Raw genomic sequence first — 15,487 nt, forward strand, 5'->3', positions numbered from 1 at the left:
TGGATATATACCCAGAATTGAGATTGCTGAATCAAAAAATAGTTCTGTTTTCAACTTCTTAAGAAAATGCCATACCGTTTTCATAATGACTGTACCAATTTACATTCCCACCAACATGGCACAGGGGTTCCCTTTCCTTCAAATCCTCACCAACACTTGTTACCTCTTTTCTTTTTGACAATAGCCATCCTAACAGGCGTGAGGTGACATCTCACTGTGGTTTTGATTTGCATTTCCCTGACGATAGTGATGTTGAGCACCTTTGCATGTACTTACTGGCCATTTGTGTATCTTCTTTGAAAAATATCTGTTCAGGTCCTTTGCCTATATTCCAGTGGGATTATTTGGGTTTTCCGCTATTGATCTGTAGGAGTTCCTTATATATTTTAGATGTTAATACCCTATCAGGTATATGGTATCTAATAAATATTTTTTTCCCATTCCCTAGGCTGCCTCTTTATTTTGTTGATGGTTTCCTTTGCTATGCAGAAGAAGCTTTTCAGTTTGATATAGTCCCGTTTGTTATTTTTGCTTTTGCTGTTTATGCTCTCAGTTTCATATACAAAAAAAATCATTGCCAAGACAAATGTCAAGGAGCTTCCTCCCTATGTTTTTGGTACATGTCTGTTAGGTCTACTTATTAGTTTCATTTGGTGGTGTCATGTTTGCCTTCTTCTTTGTGAACACAAGTCTGTTTCCTTTGGTTTGCTTTCTCAATACAGTCCTGCTTGATGGCTCCACTGGCGTTTTACAACCTCCTACCTGGAACCCATAGTTTCCACATAGGAACTTTTGTCCACGGATGGCTGCTAAGATTACTGTTGCTGTGGGGTTATATACGAGAGGCCTCCTGTTCCACCATCTTGCTGACCCAGAGCAAACATTGTAAAGCCAAACAGAGTATTCTCTAATAGTTTTTGGAAGAACTATGATAGACAACATTTCCTACATGTAGCATGTAGCATCCTTCCTGGCACACCCCAAATCCACATTTGATGTATATCTCTATGGTTTTCCTCCTGGGCTAGAAAACTCTCAGGGCATCTATCTTAGGAAAAAATCATAGGTCAAAAACCACTATGCTTAAAATAAAAAATAATAATAAATAAATAAAAACACTATGCCAAAGACCTTCCCATGTGCCAGGCTCCCCCATCCTGCCTGTTCCAACTTCAGACTTACAACTTCTACTTCCATTTTTATATGTTGTAAGCCCTTGCCCCCATCAAATCCAATCTCTCAGGAGACATAAATAAAATACAACCAAAGTGGAATGGGAAAGAGAGAACATTACTGACAACAGTCATTCACATAATTTATTCTCATTGGGCTGAAGGCAAGTAGGGAATATGAATCCTAAAGTTTGGGGATAGGAAACAAAGAAAAATTATTTCCTCATTCTCCCTGACTATACCTTTCAAGTCTTCTTCCTGGTTTATTACGTTATTTGGACAAACACACTTGACCACACCTCCTGACATTACTCAATATTTGCTTGAGTGAAAAAGACTGAGGCAAACTGAAGGAGCAGCTCTCATTACCCTCTGTCCATCACCCAGTAAACAGCCAGCCATGTCCTCACCATTCCTGTACACTGCTGGAGAGATGAGACCATCACACCAGCTGCGCCTACTGGGGTTGCTATTGTTTTCTCTTATTCCAAGTCAACTATGCCAGATCTGTGGTGAGTATGGTTTGACCTAAAATCGCTCTAGCATGATAGTCTGAAGACTATTGACAGGGAGCTTTGTGTAGAGTTACCTGAGAAAAGACCCTATTCCAATTCTGTATGCTGTTGGACTCCATGAGTAATGTGAAGGGTGGCAGGAGATGGTGAGGAAAGTTCCACAATGTACGTTGTTTTAAGAGGGATCATAGATTCAACATTAACTTGCCTAACCCTTGTTCCTATGCTAAGATCCTTTCTACCACAACAGGCCTGCCCAGTAGCTGTCTATTCTTGTTCATTTTCAGTGATAGAAAATTCATGACCCAGAAATTATTCAAGATCATGGAAAGGTGTCTTTTGATTCTGAGATGCAATCTATTTTTCTGAAGTTCAGCCTATGGGTTTTAGGTTAACTCCTTGCTTAACTACAAAGAAAAAAATAATGTTAATAATCTCTTTCAAATAACGAAGACTGTTCTCTTGTCATTATTGAGTTCAGATATTCCAAGCTACACATCTTCTTCTTTTCAACTCTTCCCCACAGGACGTGGGTAGAAACCCATCATCTCTCCTCTGCATGTAGGCTCCAGAGAGTATGTGATTCTATTTCAAAAATACTAACTAAGAGAAAGAAAAACTGGGTTCAGGTATAGTCTGACCCCTTAATAGCCAAATGATCCAATGTTTCTGAATTTTTTTAGCTTCGTCTATAAATGGAGGATAATCAGGGAAAGGTGTTGAAGCAGGTGATTTCTTAAAGTCCGGTATAGCTCACAGGTGCATGATTTCTCTATTATAAGTCTTTACCCTGGAATTGAGCTTCAAACCAGTCCAAAGATGGTGCCACAATGTGGTATCAGCTGCGGCTACATCTTCCTGGTCTCTACAGCCCACAAGAAGCAATCCATTGCACAGCAGAAACACTAAAGTTCCAAATCTGCCAGCTCTAATTGTTCTTCCTGGCCTGTCATTTCTTCTGTTGTATCCTAAGAACAGGGGGTCTCCATGGAGGCTTTGGAGTTTCATTCATTGTACAAAATAATTAACTTTGTTTTTAGTGGTTAAGGAAGCTGATGTGAGCTGTTGACCAGGAACTAAAAAGTCTATTTCAGGGCCAGAAAATCCGCTAAACTGGATGCTTCCACGAAATCTCAGAGGTGACTCACAATTGTCCAGTTGTGCCTGTAACAAACCATGACCCTTCTACAATCACTCCATTCAGATCTTCCCGACTCTCTCTTTTAAAGTGAAGAAAGGTGGGCAAGGAAAATAACATTTCCTGGACTCTCTAAGTATAGTGATCCTTAGAAACTCGAGTTGAGCTAGAGGTAATGATATGTATAGTATTTTATAGTTTACTTAGTGGGGTTTTTTTTGTCCAGTATCCATGGAGTAGGTGTTAATATCCACCATTTCAACTGAAGTCAAGAAAGTTACATAACTTGGGATTGCCCTGGTGGTGCAGTGGTTAAGAATCCTCCTGCCAATGCAGGGGGCACAGGTTCGAGCCCTGGTCTGGGAAGACCCCACATGCCGCGGAGCAACTAAGCCCGTGCGCCACAACTACTGAAGCCTGCGCGCCTAGAGCCCGTGCTCCACAACAAGAGAAGCCACCGCAGTGAGAAGCCCGTGCACCGCAACAAAGAGTAGCCCCCGCTCGCCGCAACTAGAGAAAGTCCGCGTGCAGAAACGAAGACCCAACGCAACCAAAAATAAATAAATTTAAGAAAAAACAAAAGAAAGTTACGTAACTTACCCCCAGTTATAAGTTAAGGAGCAAAGAATCCAGCCAAGGTCTTCCTGAACTCAGCGTTCATATTCTTCTCACAATTCCACAAACCCATGAGATAATCTGGAGATGGGTAGGATTTTCTTAAGATTATGGTCAAAGAATATTTAGAAATATTTTCAGTGATAGTTAACTCTTCTTATTCTCCAGTTCCTGGGGGGTCCGGATTCTCCTTTTATTTCCACAATGTAATGGGACTCCCGCCATCCTTGCCCCTGGGATTTGGACACGTCTTAGGCTAAAAACAGAAGGTTTTCCAAAGGGTCCATAATGCTGAATAACGATCTTGATGCCTGGCCAGTTGGGCAATCAGACAATGCAGCTTTGGACTCAATCACCAATGACACGTAGAATTTTTGCCTTCTTTCTCTTCTCTCTTCTTCCCTTCAGCATTAACCCAAGTGAATTAGAAGAAGATGGAGAAGGAAACAACTGACTCTAGAAAGTGGATTGGGCTAGGCTCCAATTACCAAGGTCTCTTTAAGGATACCTTCTCTAGGCCTCAAATTAGGTAACGGTACTAGATCTACCAGGCAGGACTTATATTCTGCCAGGACACAATGGTAAGGCTGAATAGTTGTTAAAACAGTTAACACTTCCATGCTGGTTGGCAAAAAAAGTAATACCTGGCAGAGCGGGGCTCCAGACCCACCTTTGTATTGTTACAGCAACACTGCCAGCGACTACTGGAAGGGTCTATGCCTGTGCCATATCTGTTACTAAATCTTTTAATATCATCCCTGTTCCTAGCCCTAATATTTCATGAGTGTGTGTTTCTTATTTCCTCCCTCCCTTGCCACAGAGGTAAGCAGAGAAAACTGCTCCTATCTAAATCCTCTAGTAAACACAATGGTAAATGCAAACTATACCAAAGGAATCCAAAGTGCCAACATCCTGTTGACCTTCAGACTTGTTCAGATTCAGAACCAAAGGCTAGAACAACAGCTGACTCAACAAATTCAAGAAGATATAAAAAAAAGAGGTGAGTGCCTATATTCCCCGGAAGAGTTAGGAAAAGACTTACCTATCTATAAAGATGATCTCCAGTGAGTTCTAAAAATTGTGTGTCCAAAACATCCCTGATACATCAATCTTAGCTGTAGAAAACTTGAGGTGAACAGGGGTAGATATAAAATGTAGTACACATGAAACTTATTTAATGTTATAAACCAATGTTACCTAAATTTAAAAAAAATCTAACACAAGTATGTAGTGGGGTTATTTTTGATAAAGTTCACATGAAATTCAAAAAAAATTTGAGATGACACAAAGGTACCTCAAAACATCAATCCCCTGCCACTTACTCTAGAGCTAGGCCTTCCTTCTTTGAGCCCTGAAAATCATATTTCTTCAAGAAGTTACAAGGAAAAGCAAAAGAAATTATAGATTCTCATCCATTAAGACTGTTATATGATATAGTTGAGTTCATGACCAGAGAGGGTGTGGACCACAACCAAGAAAGCTGACAGTAGAGAGGCAACCACAGAGCAACAGAGATGTGGACTGGGTTTGAGACCAGATTCCACTTTGAGCCTTTCTTTTCAATATCGAGCTTTAGCTTTCTAATGAGCATAAGGGGGAAATACACCACCCCCACCTACCTAACAGTATTATTGTGAGAATTAGGAGCAGCCTGAGAGTTTGGACACTCTCTAAGGCAGAACATACAAGTCAATTATTCCTATCCAGGAAAGACGGCACCCACAAGGAGAGAAAATCCCAAGGCTTTATTATTTATCTGTTTTTATTCTTTGTTCATTTTTATAAGGATTACACGATTCCAAAAAGAACCCATAATTTCATGGGAAAGATTAAGATCTCGCTTGCATTTATACAGTACTGCTAGAAAAGGCTCTGTTTTGGGGATAAAGAAGAGAACAATAAAATATTAGTAAAGAGTAGAACAGGAGAAAGGAGTGACAGCAATATAAGTCTCCAGGAAGACAGGAGGCCAAAAAAATTATAAGCATGTACCTTGTTTAACTTGAATACTTTTCTTTTCAGAGCCAGAGATAACCTCAGGAGAGCTTGCCTTGGCTATCCTGGCTTTGGGAGCGTGTAAAAACTCTAGTGAAGTGTTTATACGTGATGCTCATCTGGTTAGCAAACTAGGAGAGAAATTCAAAGCAGAAATTGAGAATATGGGTGAGAATCAAATGTTCAGAGACCCTGGACATCCTTGTCTTTTCCTCTACTGATTCAGAACTGTATGAAGTTTCCCCCTATTTTTTCCATCTCCTCTTCACTTCATTCATCCCACTATACCTTTGAAGATCACTTTCCCTTCTTCCTTCTTTCAACACGCATCTTGAGTTTTCTTTTCCAATATGTTCAACTGAGCGTTGACCTTACGTAGGATTATGGATGCACACACCAACACACAGACATACAGGTCACAGTTCTCTAGTCCTCCAGAAGCTTGGCGTTTAGACAGATTACACCAGAAACGGCTGAGCAATACGAGACACCGTGTCATAAGTATCAAAGCATATACATATGATTCTACAATATTACAAGGGCTAAAGATGGCAAAAAGTACTTTATCACTGGGAAAAATAGGTTGACCATCACAGCTGCTAGTGAGGTACATTTGTGCATTCTAGTCCTAACTATGTAACCACCTGAACATCAGGATAGTATTTTTTTTTAATTTTTATTGGAGTATAGTTGATTTACAATGTTGTGTTAGTTTCAGGTGTACAGCAAAGTGAATCAGTTATACATATACATATATCCACTCTTTTTCAGATTTTTTTCCCACATAGGTCATTACAGAGTATTGCCCTGTGCTATACAGTAGGTTCTTATTAGTTATCTATTTTATATATAGTGGTGTGTATATGTCAGTCCCAATCTCCCAATTTATCCCTCCCCCCCTTATTCCTTGGTAGCCATAAGTTTGTTTTCTACATCTGTGACTCTACTTCTGTTTTGTAAATAAGTTCATTTGTACCCTTTTTTTAGATTCCACATATAAGCGATATCATATGACATTTGTCTTTCTATGTCTGACTTACTTCACTCAGTATGACAATCTCTAGGTCCATCCATGTTGCTGCAAATGGCATTATTTTGTTCTTTTTATGGCTGAGTAATATTCCATTATATATATGTACCACATCTTTTTCCATTCCTCCATTGATGGACATTTATGTTGCTTCCATGTCCTGGCTATTGTAGATAGTGCTGCAGTGAACATTGGGGTGCATGTATCTTTTCAAATTATGTTTTTTTCTGGATATATGCCTAGAAGTGGGATTGCCGGGAGTATTTTTTATACCTTTAGTGCTGAACCGCCTCAGTTATAAAATGAAACGAGTTGAGTTGAATTTGGTGGCCCTTAAGAACCTTTAAATTTCTCAACTTTGCCGATTCTATGAGCAATATCTCCCCTCTGTTATTCACCTCTCTTTAAATGTAAAGAAATGGAGATAAAGTAAGTAGAAATAAGTTAAAAATGTACTATTCCGGTACCACTTCCGTGAATAAGGTATTTCTTTTCTCTCTGCCAGAAACACACAGTGACAATCCGCTGACTAACTATTACCAGCTCAGCCTGGCCCTCCTGGCCTTGTGTCTGTCCAATGGGAACCACTCAATCACCAACGTTATTCCTTACTTCACTCCTGAAAATAAAAACTATTATTTTGGTGGCCAGTTCTCAGTAGGTGAGTCATTTAAACCCAGTTCCCTTGGTTTCAAGGACATAGGCACCAATAGGCCTTGCTCTTTGAATTTTTCTACCAGTAAGTACTTGAATTTTTTCTATCCTCTTTACCCTAGTCTCCTCAGAAGAGAATTTTTGTTTAGAAGAATGGATATCGAATAGTATTTAAGCCTCTTTATAGATGTGCAGTATAGTAGAAAGACATGGTTCCTACTCACACTTTTGAGTAACCAACAGATGTTAACTCTTGACTTTAATTTTCCCATCTTTAAAATGAGGATAGATCATGAGACTCTTCAGATAAGACATCTTGGGAAGTATAAATATTAGAGAAAGGGAATGCAGTGGAATTCATTTATCTCAACCCTGCACCTTTCTCTCATCTATTGGGACCATTTGGATGTGTGGGATTACTTGAATAATAGAACCTCTCCAGTGGTCAGGCCCAATATTTTGATCAATAAAGTGCGTATCCACCATGGAGAAGGACCAGAAATTTCCCACTGGATCCACTTACACATCCAAAAAGAAGTCCCCTTAAGACAAGTAGTGTTGTTGCCCTAGGGGCCCAGATCCACAAGCTCATTTTTCTCCAAGAAGTTCAAAGAAAACCACCATTCAGTGTCTCAGGATAGTAAGGAGAAAGTGAGCTTCTTATACTCCTTCTTCTATGAGAGAGGGAAGGCACCGTGCCTAAAGAACATAGAGGAAACCAAGTAACGAGCCAGGAAAAAAAGACCTTATCCTCCATCCTTCCAATCTCTTGCCTCCTCCTCCCCATTAAGAAGGTTTACTGAATAAACTGCTCTCAAGCGCTATTTCTTAATCAGTCTAATGGAAACCTTGGAACTTTACAAAGACATATTTGTTTGGAGTATTATCCTGGGTTTTCTCAATTTCTTTGCCAATATGGCTAAAAGATAAAAAAAGATGAGAACAACCAGTATGTAAAAGCAGACCATTCATGTGTTTGCACCTACAAATCCATATGTGTTTCTATGACCAAGATGTGAGTTTCTGAGTACAGGGTACATGGTTATTCAACATAAGGAAAGAATCTTGCAATATTTGAGAGGCTAGTGCCAGAGGGATGACTGCTGTACCTTGAAATTCTTCTCTCCCATCATTAACGAGCATGACCAACCATCCCAGTTTGCCCAGATTTGTCCTGTTGTTAGTACTGAAAGTCCCACATACCAGGAAACTACTCAGTCCAGGGTGAACCAGGATGGTTAGTCACCCTATCACCGGTGTTTTGCTTCCTGACAGATACTGGAGCAATGGCTGTTCTTGCTCTAACCTGTGTGAAGAGGAGAATAGAAAAGGAGGAGATTGAAGCAGATATAAAGGATTTAAACAAAACCAATATTTATATAACATCCCTGGTAAATAAGATCCTGTCTGCAAAAAATGATGGTCTCTTTGGAAACATATTTAGCACAGGAGAATCTATGCAGGTAAGTCAGAGCGTAAAACAGGAGACAGGGAAGGGATTCACGGAGAAAAGCAACATCTTCATCCTCCCTTACTGGCCTCCTAAAGACTTATTATCCATTCTGTTTCCTATACTGACTTTGACCTTACTCATGTGATGCCCCTCCCCTGCCTGAAATGTATTCTCCTCTCCTTTACCTTTCCATATCCGATGCTTCTATGAAGCTCTTCCTGACTCCATTTAAGAAATTCTACAGCCTGTTACAATCTATCTTGTTGTTTTATCACATGCAGTTTCACACTTTACCATATACCATTGTTTGGCGTTTCACCTTACCTCCCAAATTAGCTTACTGGTATGGAAATAATAAGTGGTAGTGGCAGCTGGTAATTATTGACATTAAGTCATTAATGCACAACCACCCGGTGAAGAAAGAATTATTATCTCTATTTCCTAGGAAGTAATAATAATGAGTGTGAATCATGGAGTACCGGTAACTTGCCTAACAGGACAAAGCCAAAGAGCGATGCAGATCGCGATAGGACTGAAATAACTGGTTTCAAAATGCATACTCAATGCCAACACTATCCTGTATATGTTCCTTGAAGACTGAGAATTTATTCCTGCATTTACTCACTGATCTCCTCAACTCTAAGGGGTTATACAAGAGGAGATGAAGAAAGGTTTATAGAAAAAAAAAAAGATTTCACCGAGTCTTTGGTATGAATTCGGGTCTGCTAGGCTGACTCAGGGTGAGGGGACTTTCAAAGGGAGAGAAGCAGCAAGGACAAAGGTACAAAAGGACGTTCCATATTTTAGGAGATCAAGATGTTCAGCACAAGGTGCTCGGGAAAAATTACAAGACAAGGCTGATGATGTAAGCAAGGGTCCAATCACAGAGGTGTTCATACTGTTGTTACTGTTCACACTTGATAAGTTGGAAATTAATATAAAACCGTGGTTTCCCATTCTGGCTGCACATCTGAATCACCTGGAGGGGCTTTTATAAAATACTAATGTTTACACCCCACACCAACCAGTTAATACAGAAATTTAGGGGTGGAGCATGGGCTTTGGTCTTGTTTAAAAACCCTACAGGTGGTATTCATTCACAGCAGGACCAAGAGCTGCTTACCTACCAGACAGTTTATAAGAGAAGATAAAATATGATGAGTTTTTTTTTTTAATATCCCACAAATGCTGGTTGACTACTTGGTTATCTTTAAGAGACTTCAAGAAAAAATGAAAAGGAGAACTGTCCTTCCTTGAGAAACCACAGAGCAACATCTTCAAGTTTAGTGCATTTTAGTCCTTGTCTTACCCACTCTAATACCCTCTTAATTTTTCCTACCCTGTAATTCTGCCCCTTCAGTCCAGTTTATATCTGCTGCCTGGATAGTTTCTGTTCAAGAACCTGTTAGACTTCCCACTGTCGAGCAAATGATGGCAGACACCGCACCGTGAAATTCAAGAGTCTACCAATCTGGTCCCAACCTCCTTCTCCGGGCTGTCCTTCCACAATTGCCCTGAGTGTTCCCTCTACACCAGTTCTCCTAAGCCAGGAGGAATCCTCTGGGGATTTTACTAAAACGCATATACTCTCATCATGGCCAGGCCAGGCTCTGACCATTCCTACTTTATCCCCTTTGGTCAGGTTGTTGCCTCCTCATGTCACCTACTGAAATGCCATCATACCACCAAGCCTATTCAAGTACTGCCTTCTCCACCAAGCCTTTCCTCAGTCTCACTAAATGTTTAGGAGCTCTTCCTCTTTGGAACGGCCATGCCGCTAGATGCTTCTATTAGGGCATTCATCTTAGGGACTCTTTTACAAGAATCTGTTCACGCTATTTATGGATTGCCTCCTATATGACAAGTACTGTTTCAGCATCAGTGGTACAAGAGTAAATACGGTAGAGAAAGTCTGTTCTCATTGACGCTATGAGAGTTTGTGTGATTTAACAATTTCCACCTCCCCACCCAAACTAGCTTATAAGCTTCTTGATGGCAGGAAAGGTATTTTAGTGGTCTAAGGTGGTTCCTATGTAGTCAATGTCCAATAAAGATTTACTAAATTAGTTAGATGCAGGCTTTCCCGTTATGTGAAGTTTCTCTCATTTATTCTCATTCTCTCTCTCTCTCTCTCTCTCACGTTAGGCTCTGTTTGTCTCATCAAACTATTACAAAAATAAACGGAATTGCCAAGAAACTCTGCACACAGTACTTCACAACATCTTTCAGGGAGCATTCCGTCTGCCAATTGCTGCAGCCCAGATCTTACCTGCCCTGATGGGAAAGACCTACTTGGATGTCAACAAAAACTGTTCTTGTGCCTGCAGTCCAGGTATAGCACTAATGAGCAAACTGTTTTGCCTTTCAGCATAACACCCAAAGTGTATGGGACTTAGGTTTCCTCAGGGACCAAAAGTGACCAGTTAAACCTCTGAAGCATAACAGTTCCCAGATAGAACTCAGTCCTCCATATGTGATCATAACCACCGGAGGATTTGTCCTTAGCAGAGTAGTAGATGCTGTTCTTGGTTCAAACACTGAGGAACAAGGTAGCCTTTATTAAAGGACGTCTATCTCCAAAGGGATGTTTTCTGACTGCTGGATACAGAGATTTTCTGAGCATCATTCCCATCCTAAAAAGTATGGTGTCTCTGACTTTTCATTATGCTCAATGAGTGGTCCCTCAGAGACATAAGACATTAATGTGGAAAGAATATGGCAGTATTATAAGAAAATTGCAGCATGAATCATTAATCAAACAACTGGTTTTGCAACAAGGTACAAAGAAAGAAGACTTTTCCTTCTATCTATCTTGTTCATTTCTGGTTCAGGCACATGTAGGTTTAGGGATCTTAGACAAAATGTTTAACTTCTAAGCTTCAGTTTTCTACTATAAGAAATGCAAATGATAATAGTATGTAACACAGGTATTTGCAAGGACTGAAGGAGGAAACCCCTGTAAAATTATTAGTACAGTGCCTGGCACATAATGTTTTCAATAAACGTTAAGAAATAAAAAGGCCAGGGATTGGGAAAAAGTAGGGGAAGGGCACTAAGAGATACAAACTTCCTGTTGTAAAATAAATAATTCATGGGAATATAAAGTACAGCATAGAGAATATAGTCAATAATATTGTAATAACTTTGTATGGTGACAGATGGCTACTAGACTTTCCATGGTGATCAGTTCGTAATGAATATACATGTCGAATCACTGTTTTACACCTGAAACTGACATAATATTGTATGTCAACTATACTTCAATAAAAAAATTAAAAGGCAAAAAAAAAAAGGGGGTGGGAAGCATTGCTGTATGCTGTACCAAAGCAAAAAAACAAAACAAAACAGGAGCCTCTGTGGGAAATGGGAGATGGGGTAATTGGATTGCTGAGACAGCTGGAAGTTGGCGCAGGCACGAGCCTGCACGAGCCGGTGAGTGTGTGGTTTTAATTTGTGCTTTAGTCATATGAGAGATCTGCCCCTCGATTGCTGACCCTCGCTCCTTGTACAAACCTTCCTCTGCATAAAGGGAAAGAATCGTTGCATAGGGCTTGGATAGGTGTGCAGACTCTAACCTCATTTTTATTATTCCTTATAATAATTCTTCTCTGCCTTTCTGTGTCTGCCAGATAAATTCAACATCTCCACTGATAAGCCTGTACCCGTGACACCTACTATCTCACCCTCGAATATTTCAGTCAAGTACTCTGTGCAAATCAATAAAATTTTCAATTCCACCAAAGTCACCGTGAGAAAGGGTTCTGTCTTCCTTGATGTGATGATGGCAGCTCAGAAACAAAATAAGGCTGCATTTTGGTATGTCTGTACATAACCTAAGGTTAAGGAATTTAATGTGATTATTACTCGCAAGAATACATCTTCACCTGAATACAATGTACATTTAAAACACCTCCCAGTGAGTACTTTTGCTGTTCACCAACATCGCACAGCCGGGGTTAAAAAAAGGGAGGTGAAATTTTTCCTCCTCTAGCATGTAGCAAGTATTAAATTATTGCTCACTGAATAGATAAATAAGAACCAGGGATCCCTATTCTGTCAGTTAAACTCCTTCAATAAATAGAACCTCTTAAGTCAGACATTTTGTGTCTGGAACAGTGGTTCTTAACTATTTTTGAATCACTGACCCCTTTGAAAGTCAGATGAGTGGGATTCTCATCCCAGAAAAAGGAATATACACACAAAATGTGTCATTTTTAAAAAAATTTTATTTTATATTGGAGTATAGTTGATTAACAATGATGTGTTAGTTACAGGTGTACAGCAAAGTGATTCAGTTATACCCATAAAAGTGTCCATTCTTTTAAATTGTTTTCCCATTTAGGTTATTATAGAATATTGAGCTGAGTTCCCTGTGCTATACAGTAGGTCTCTGTTGGTTATCTATTTTAAATATAGTAGTGTGTACATGTCAATCCCAAACTCCCAATCTATCCCCCACCCCCGCTACCCTTTACCCTTTACCCCTGGTAACCGTAAGTTAATTCTCTAAGTCTGTGAGTGCAAAACTTGTCATTTATGGTTTTTTTACATGTGCGGTTTTTTAAATTAATTAATTAATTTATTTATTTTTGGCTGCGTTGGGTCTTCATTGCTGCATGCAGTCTTTCTCTAGTTCCGTCAGGTGGGGGTTTCTCTTCGTTGCAGTGTGCTGGCTTCTCATTGCAGTGGCTTCTCTTGTTGCGGAGCATGGGCTCTAGGTGCGCGGGCTTCAGCAGTTGTGGCATGTAGGCTCAGCAGTTGTGGCTCGTGGGCTCTAGAGCACAGGCTCGGTAGTTGTGACACACCGGCTTAGTTGCTCCGCGGCATGTGGGATCTTCCCGGACCAGGGCTTGAACCTGTGTCCCCTGCATTGGCAGGCAGATTCTTAACCACTGCACCAGCAGGGAAGTCCCCAAAACTTATTATTTAAATCAGAGGTTTTACAAATGCCTCCCCCACCTTTCAGGAGGTTCATGGACTCCTAGATTAAGGTTCCCTGACCTAGAGAGTTCAAATATTAAAATTAAGATATTGACTCTGCCTCTGAAAAATATGGCTTATTTGGCTCCTTAAACCTAACTGACAATAGCTTACTGTGTTTAATAACATGCTGTAAGATGCGACAGAGAAAATCGTATATATATGAAAATATATGTCTATGTGTATATATATAACCATAAAGCCTGCTTTCAAGTGTTCCCAGGAAGGTAGAGAAATGTGAGTAAAGAATGTGAAAAAGACATTGACTATGTCACTTTTTAATAAACAGGTATGAATTACTAAATTACCCTTTCCTGTTCCTCTTTCCTCAATGTCTCTAGGACAACCAATTAACACTTTCTTGTACTGATTTGGTGTCTTCATCGGTTACTGTCTTGGGTAGAAGATTCGAAATTGTTGATGGCAAAGTATCTACTATGGCAGGGAGGAGGGGCAGAGACCAGGGGAATCACTTCTCTAATTTTGCATGGATTGTAGAGGGCCTGCATCAGAATGACCTGGAATGTTTATAAAATGTGCAGATTCCTGGTCCCAGCCCAGACAGACAGAATCAAGGTGTCTGGGGATAGGGCCAGGAGATCTGCGTATTCTGAAGCATCTTCAAGTGATTCGTAGTAGTTAAAGTTTGAGAAACGCCCATGGAGAGTTGCCTTCGACCATTCTAAGTTCCTGTAACCCATTCACTGTCCCCCACAGTTTCGAAATGGAGGACAGCCCATGGGGGCCCTACATCACCTCTGTTCAGAACATAAGCGCCAACAATAATGACAGAACCTACTGGCAACTTCTCAGCAATGGCCAACCGCTGAGCCAAGGTAAGGGAGAGTACGACAAACAACGCTACAGAGTGAGATGCCCAAAGCATTCAGGTGTGAGGGGGTAAGCTTTGGCGGGGAACATGCCAAGGAGCTGGGAGAGCCATATCCATTATCTGATGATTTGGTGGTCAAAGCATTTGACCCACTTCTCCTTCTTCTTCCTTTTCAGGAGCTGGGAGTTATGTTGTCAAAAACGGAGAATATTTGGAGGTTCGTTGGAGCACATACTAATAAACCCAAACCATCCTCAGCTGGGTCTAACCCATTTGTAGTGAGATTCCATGTGGAAATTGATCTTACACCTCCCTTTTCACTTATCTCGACCCCAATAGCATAGTCAATAACCTCTAATTCTCACTTCGCATGTTCAATAAAAGATCAACAACTATACAAAAAGAGCATGTTCTAATAATTTCATAGCAAAAGGGAATTACTATTAGAGAGAAGACTACCTCAGGAGGAAACAAAGTGAAAGAGATTAGACCCACTTGTCTAATAAACTGAGTTCTACTCAAGGTTTCCCTGCTAACTATCTGGGTGACCTTGGGCAACTGGGGAAAATGGAGATAAAGTTCTAGGTTTAATGGTGCAGCAGCAACCAATGAGATCAAGGAGAAAGTTCATACATAGGGAGACTGAGCTTTCTGAGACCCAGATGCAAGGGAGGAACTGAGTGGACATATTGGCCTCATACAGGCAGTGGGTAGAGAGAAAAATATTGCCCTGGAGAAAGGGAGAAATGCGAGGCTTACACATAAAAGTCAGTCCACAACGTCTGAGGAACACTTTCATCCCCTCCTCCAGCTGCCTGCCCTGGGTCCCACTTGTTCTGCCACATTTATTTTCCTTTCATTTCACCATAAAAATCACCCTTATAGTCATATCATCAAAATACACATGTAAAAAAAAATGACTCCAATGTTTATTTCAGCAGAATTCACTTTAAAGAAAAAGTTGAATCGTGTCTTAGCATGAGCTGGGTTACACCTCTTACTGAGTACCTGAGCTATGTGTGCACATTCAGTCCGGAACCAGAAGTGCCTTTAAGAAGCCGGAGGACAAAAGGTGCTTCAGACAAAGCATAAAGTAATCCATT

General features: G+C 40.4%; 2 protein-coding genes across 4 annotated transcripts in view; one reads left to right on the plus strand and one right to left on the minus strand.

The window, feature by feature from the left end:
* Window positions 1-15,487, minus strand: part of STX3 (syntaxin 3) — a 150,387-nt gene that overhangs the window by 49,925 nt on the left and 84,975 nt on the right. The window contains exon 11 of one of the 2 annotated variants that reach the window (XM_089914768.1): window positions 11,824-13,437. The exons of the other annotated variant lie outside the window; for it this stretch is intronic. The gene's annotated coding sequence lies outside the window, so the exon portion shown is untranslated. Of the gene's footprint in view, window positions 1-11,823; window positions 13,438-15,487 lie in introns of those variants that run through there. 2 annotated transcript variants of the gene reach the window in all.
* Window positions 1,494-14,787, plus strand: TCN1 (transcobalamin 1). Of its 2 annotated transcripts, XM_022591885.3 has the most exons (9): window positions 1,494-1,684; window positions 4,261-4,440; window positions 5,463-5,603; window positions 6,971-7,126; window positions 8,395-8,582; window positions 10,718-10,904; window positions 12,202-12,388; window positions 14,270-14,388; window positions 14,561-14,787. In XM_022591885.3, exons 1-9 carry the CDS (start codon window positions 1,573-1,575, stop codon window positions 14,620-14,622), a joined length of 1,332 nt encoding a protein of 443 aa, XP_022447593.1. In that variant the 5' UTR covers window positions 1,494-1,572; the 3' UTR covers window positions 14,623-14,787. The 2 variants fall into 2 exon arrangements, with proteins under 2 accessions (XP_022447593.1, XP_089770889.1); XM_089914763.1 differs by lacking the exons at window positions 4,261-4,440; window positions 5,463-5,603.

Source organism: Delphinapterus leucas, chromosome 7, assembly GCF_059928025.1.
Source record: "Delphinapterus leucas isolate spDelLeu-1000000601 "Yukka" chromosome 7, BTC_Dleu_Yukka2, whole genome shotgun sequence".
In the NCBI taxonomy this organism is placed as follows: Eukaryota; Metazoa; Chordata; class Mammalia; order Artiodactyla; family Monodontidae; genus Delphinapterus; species Delphinapterus leucas.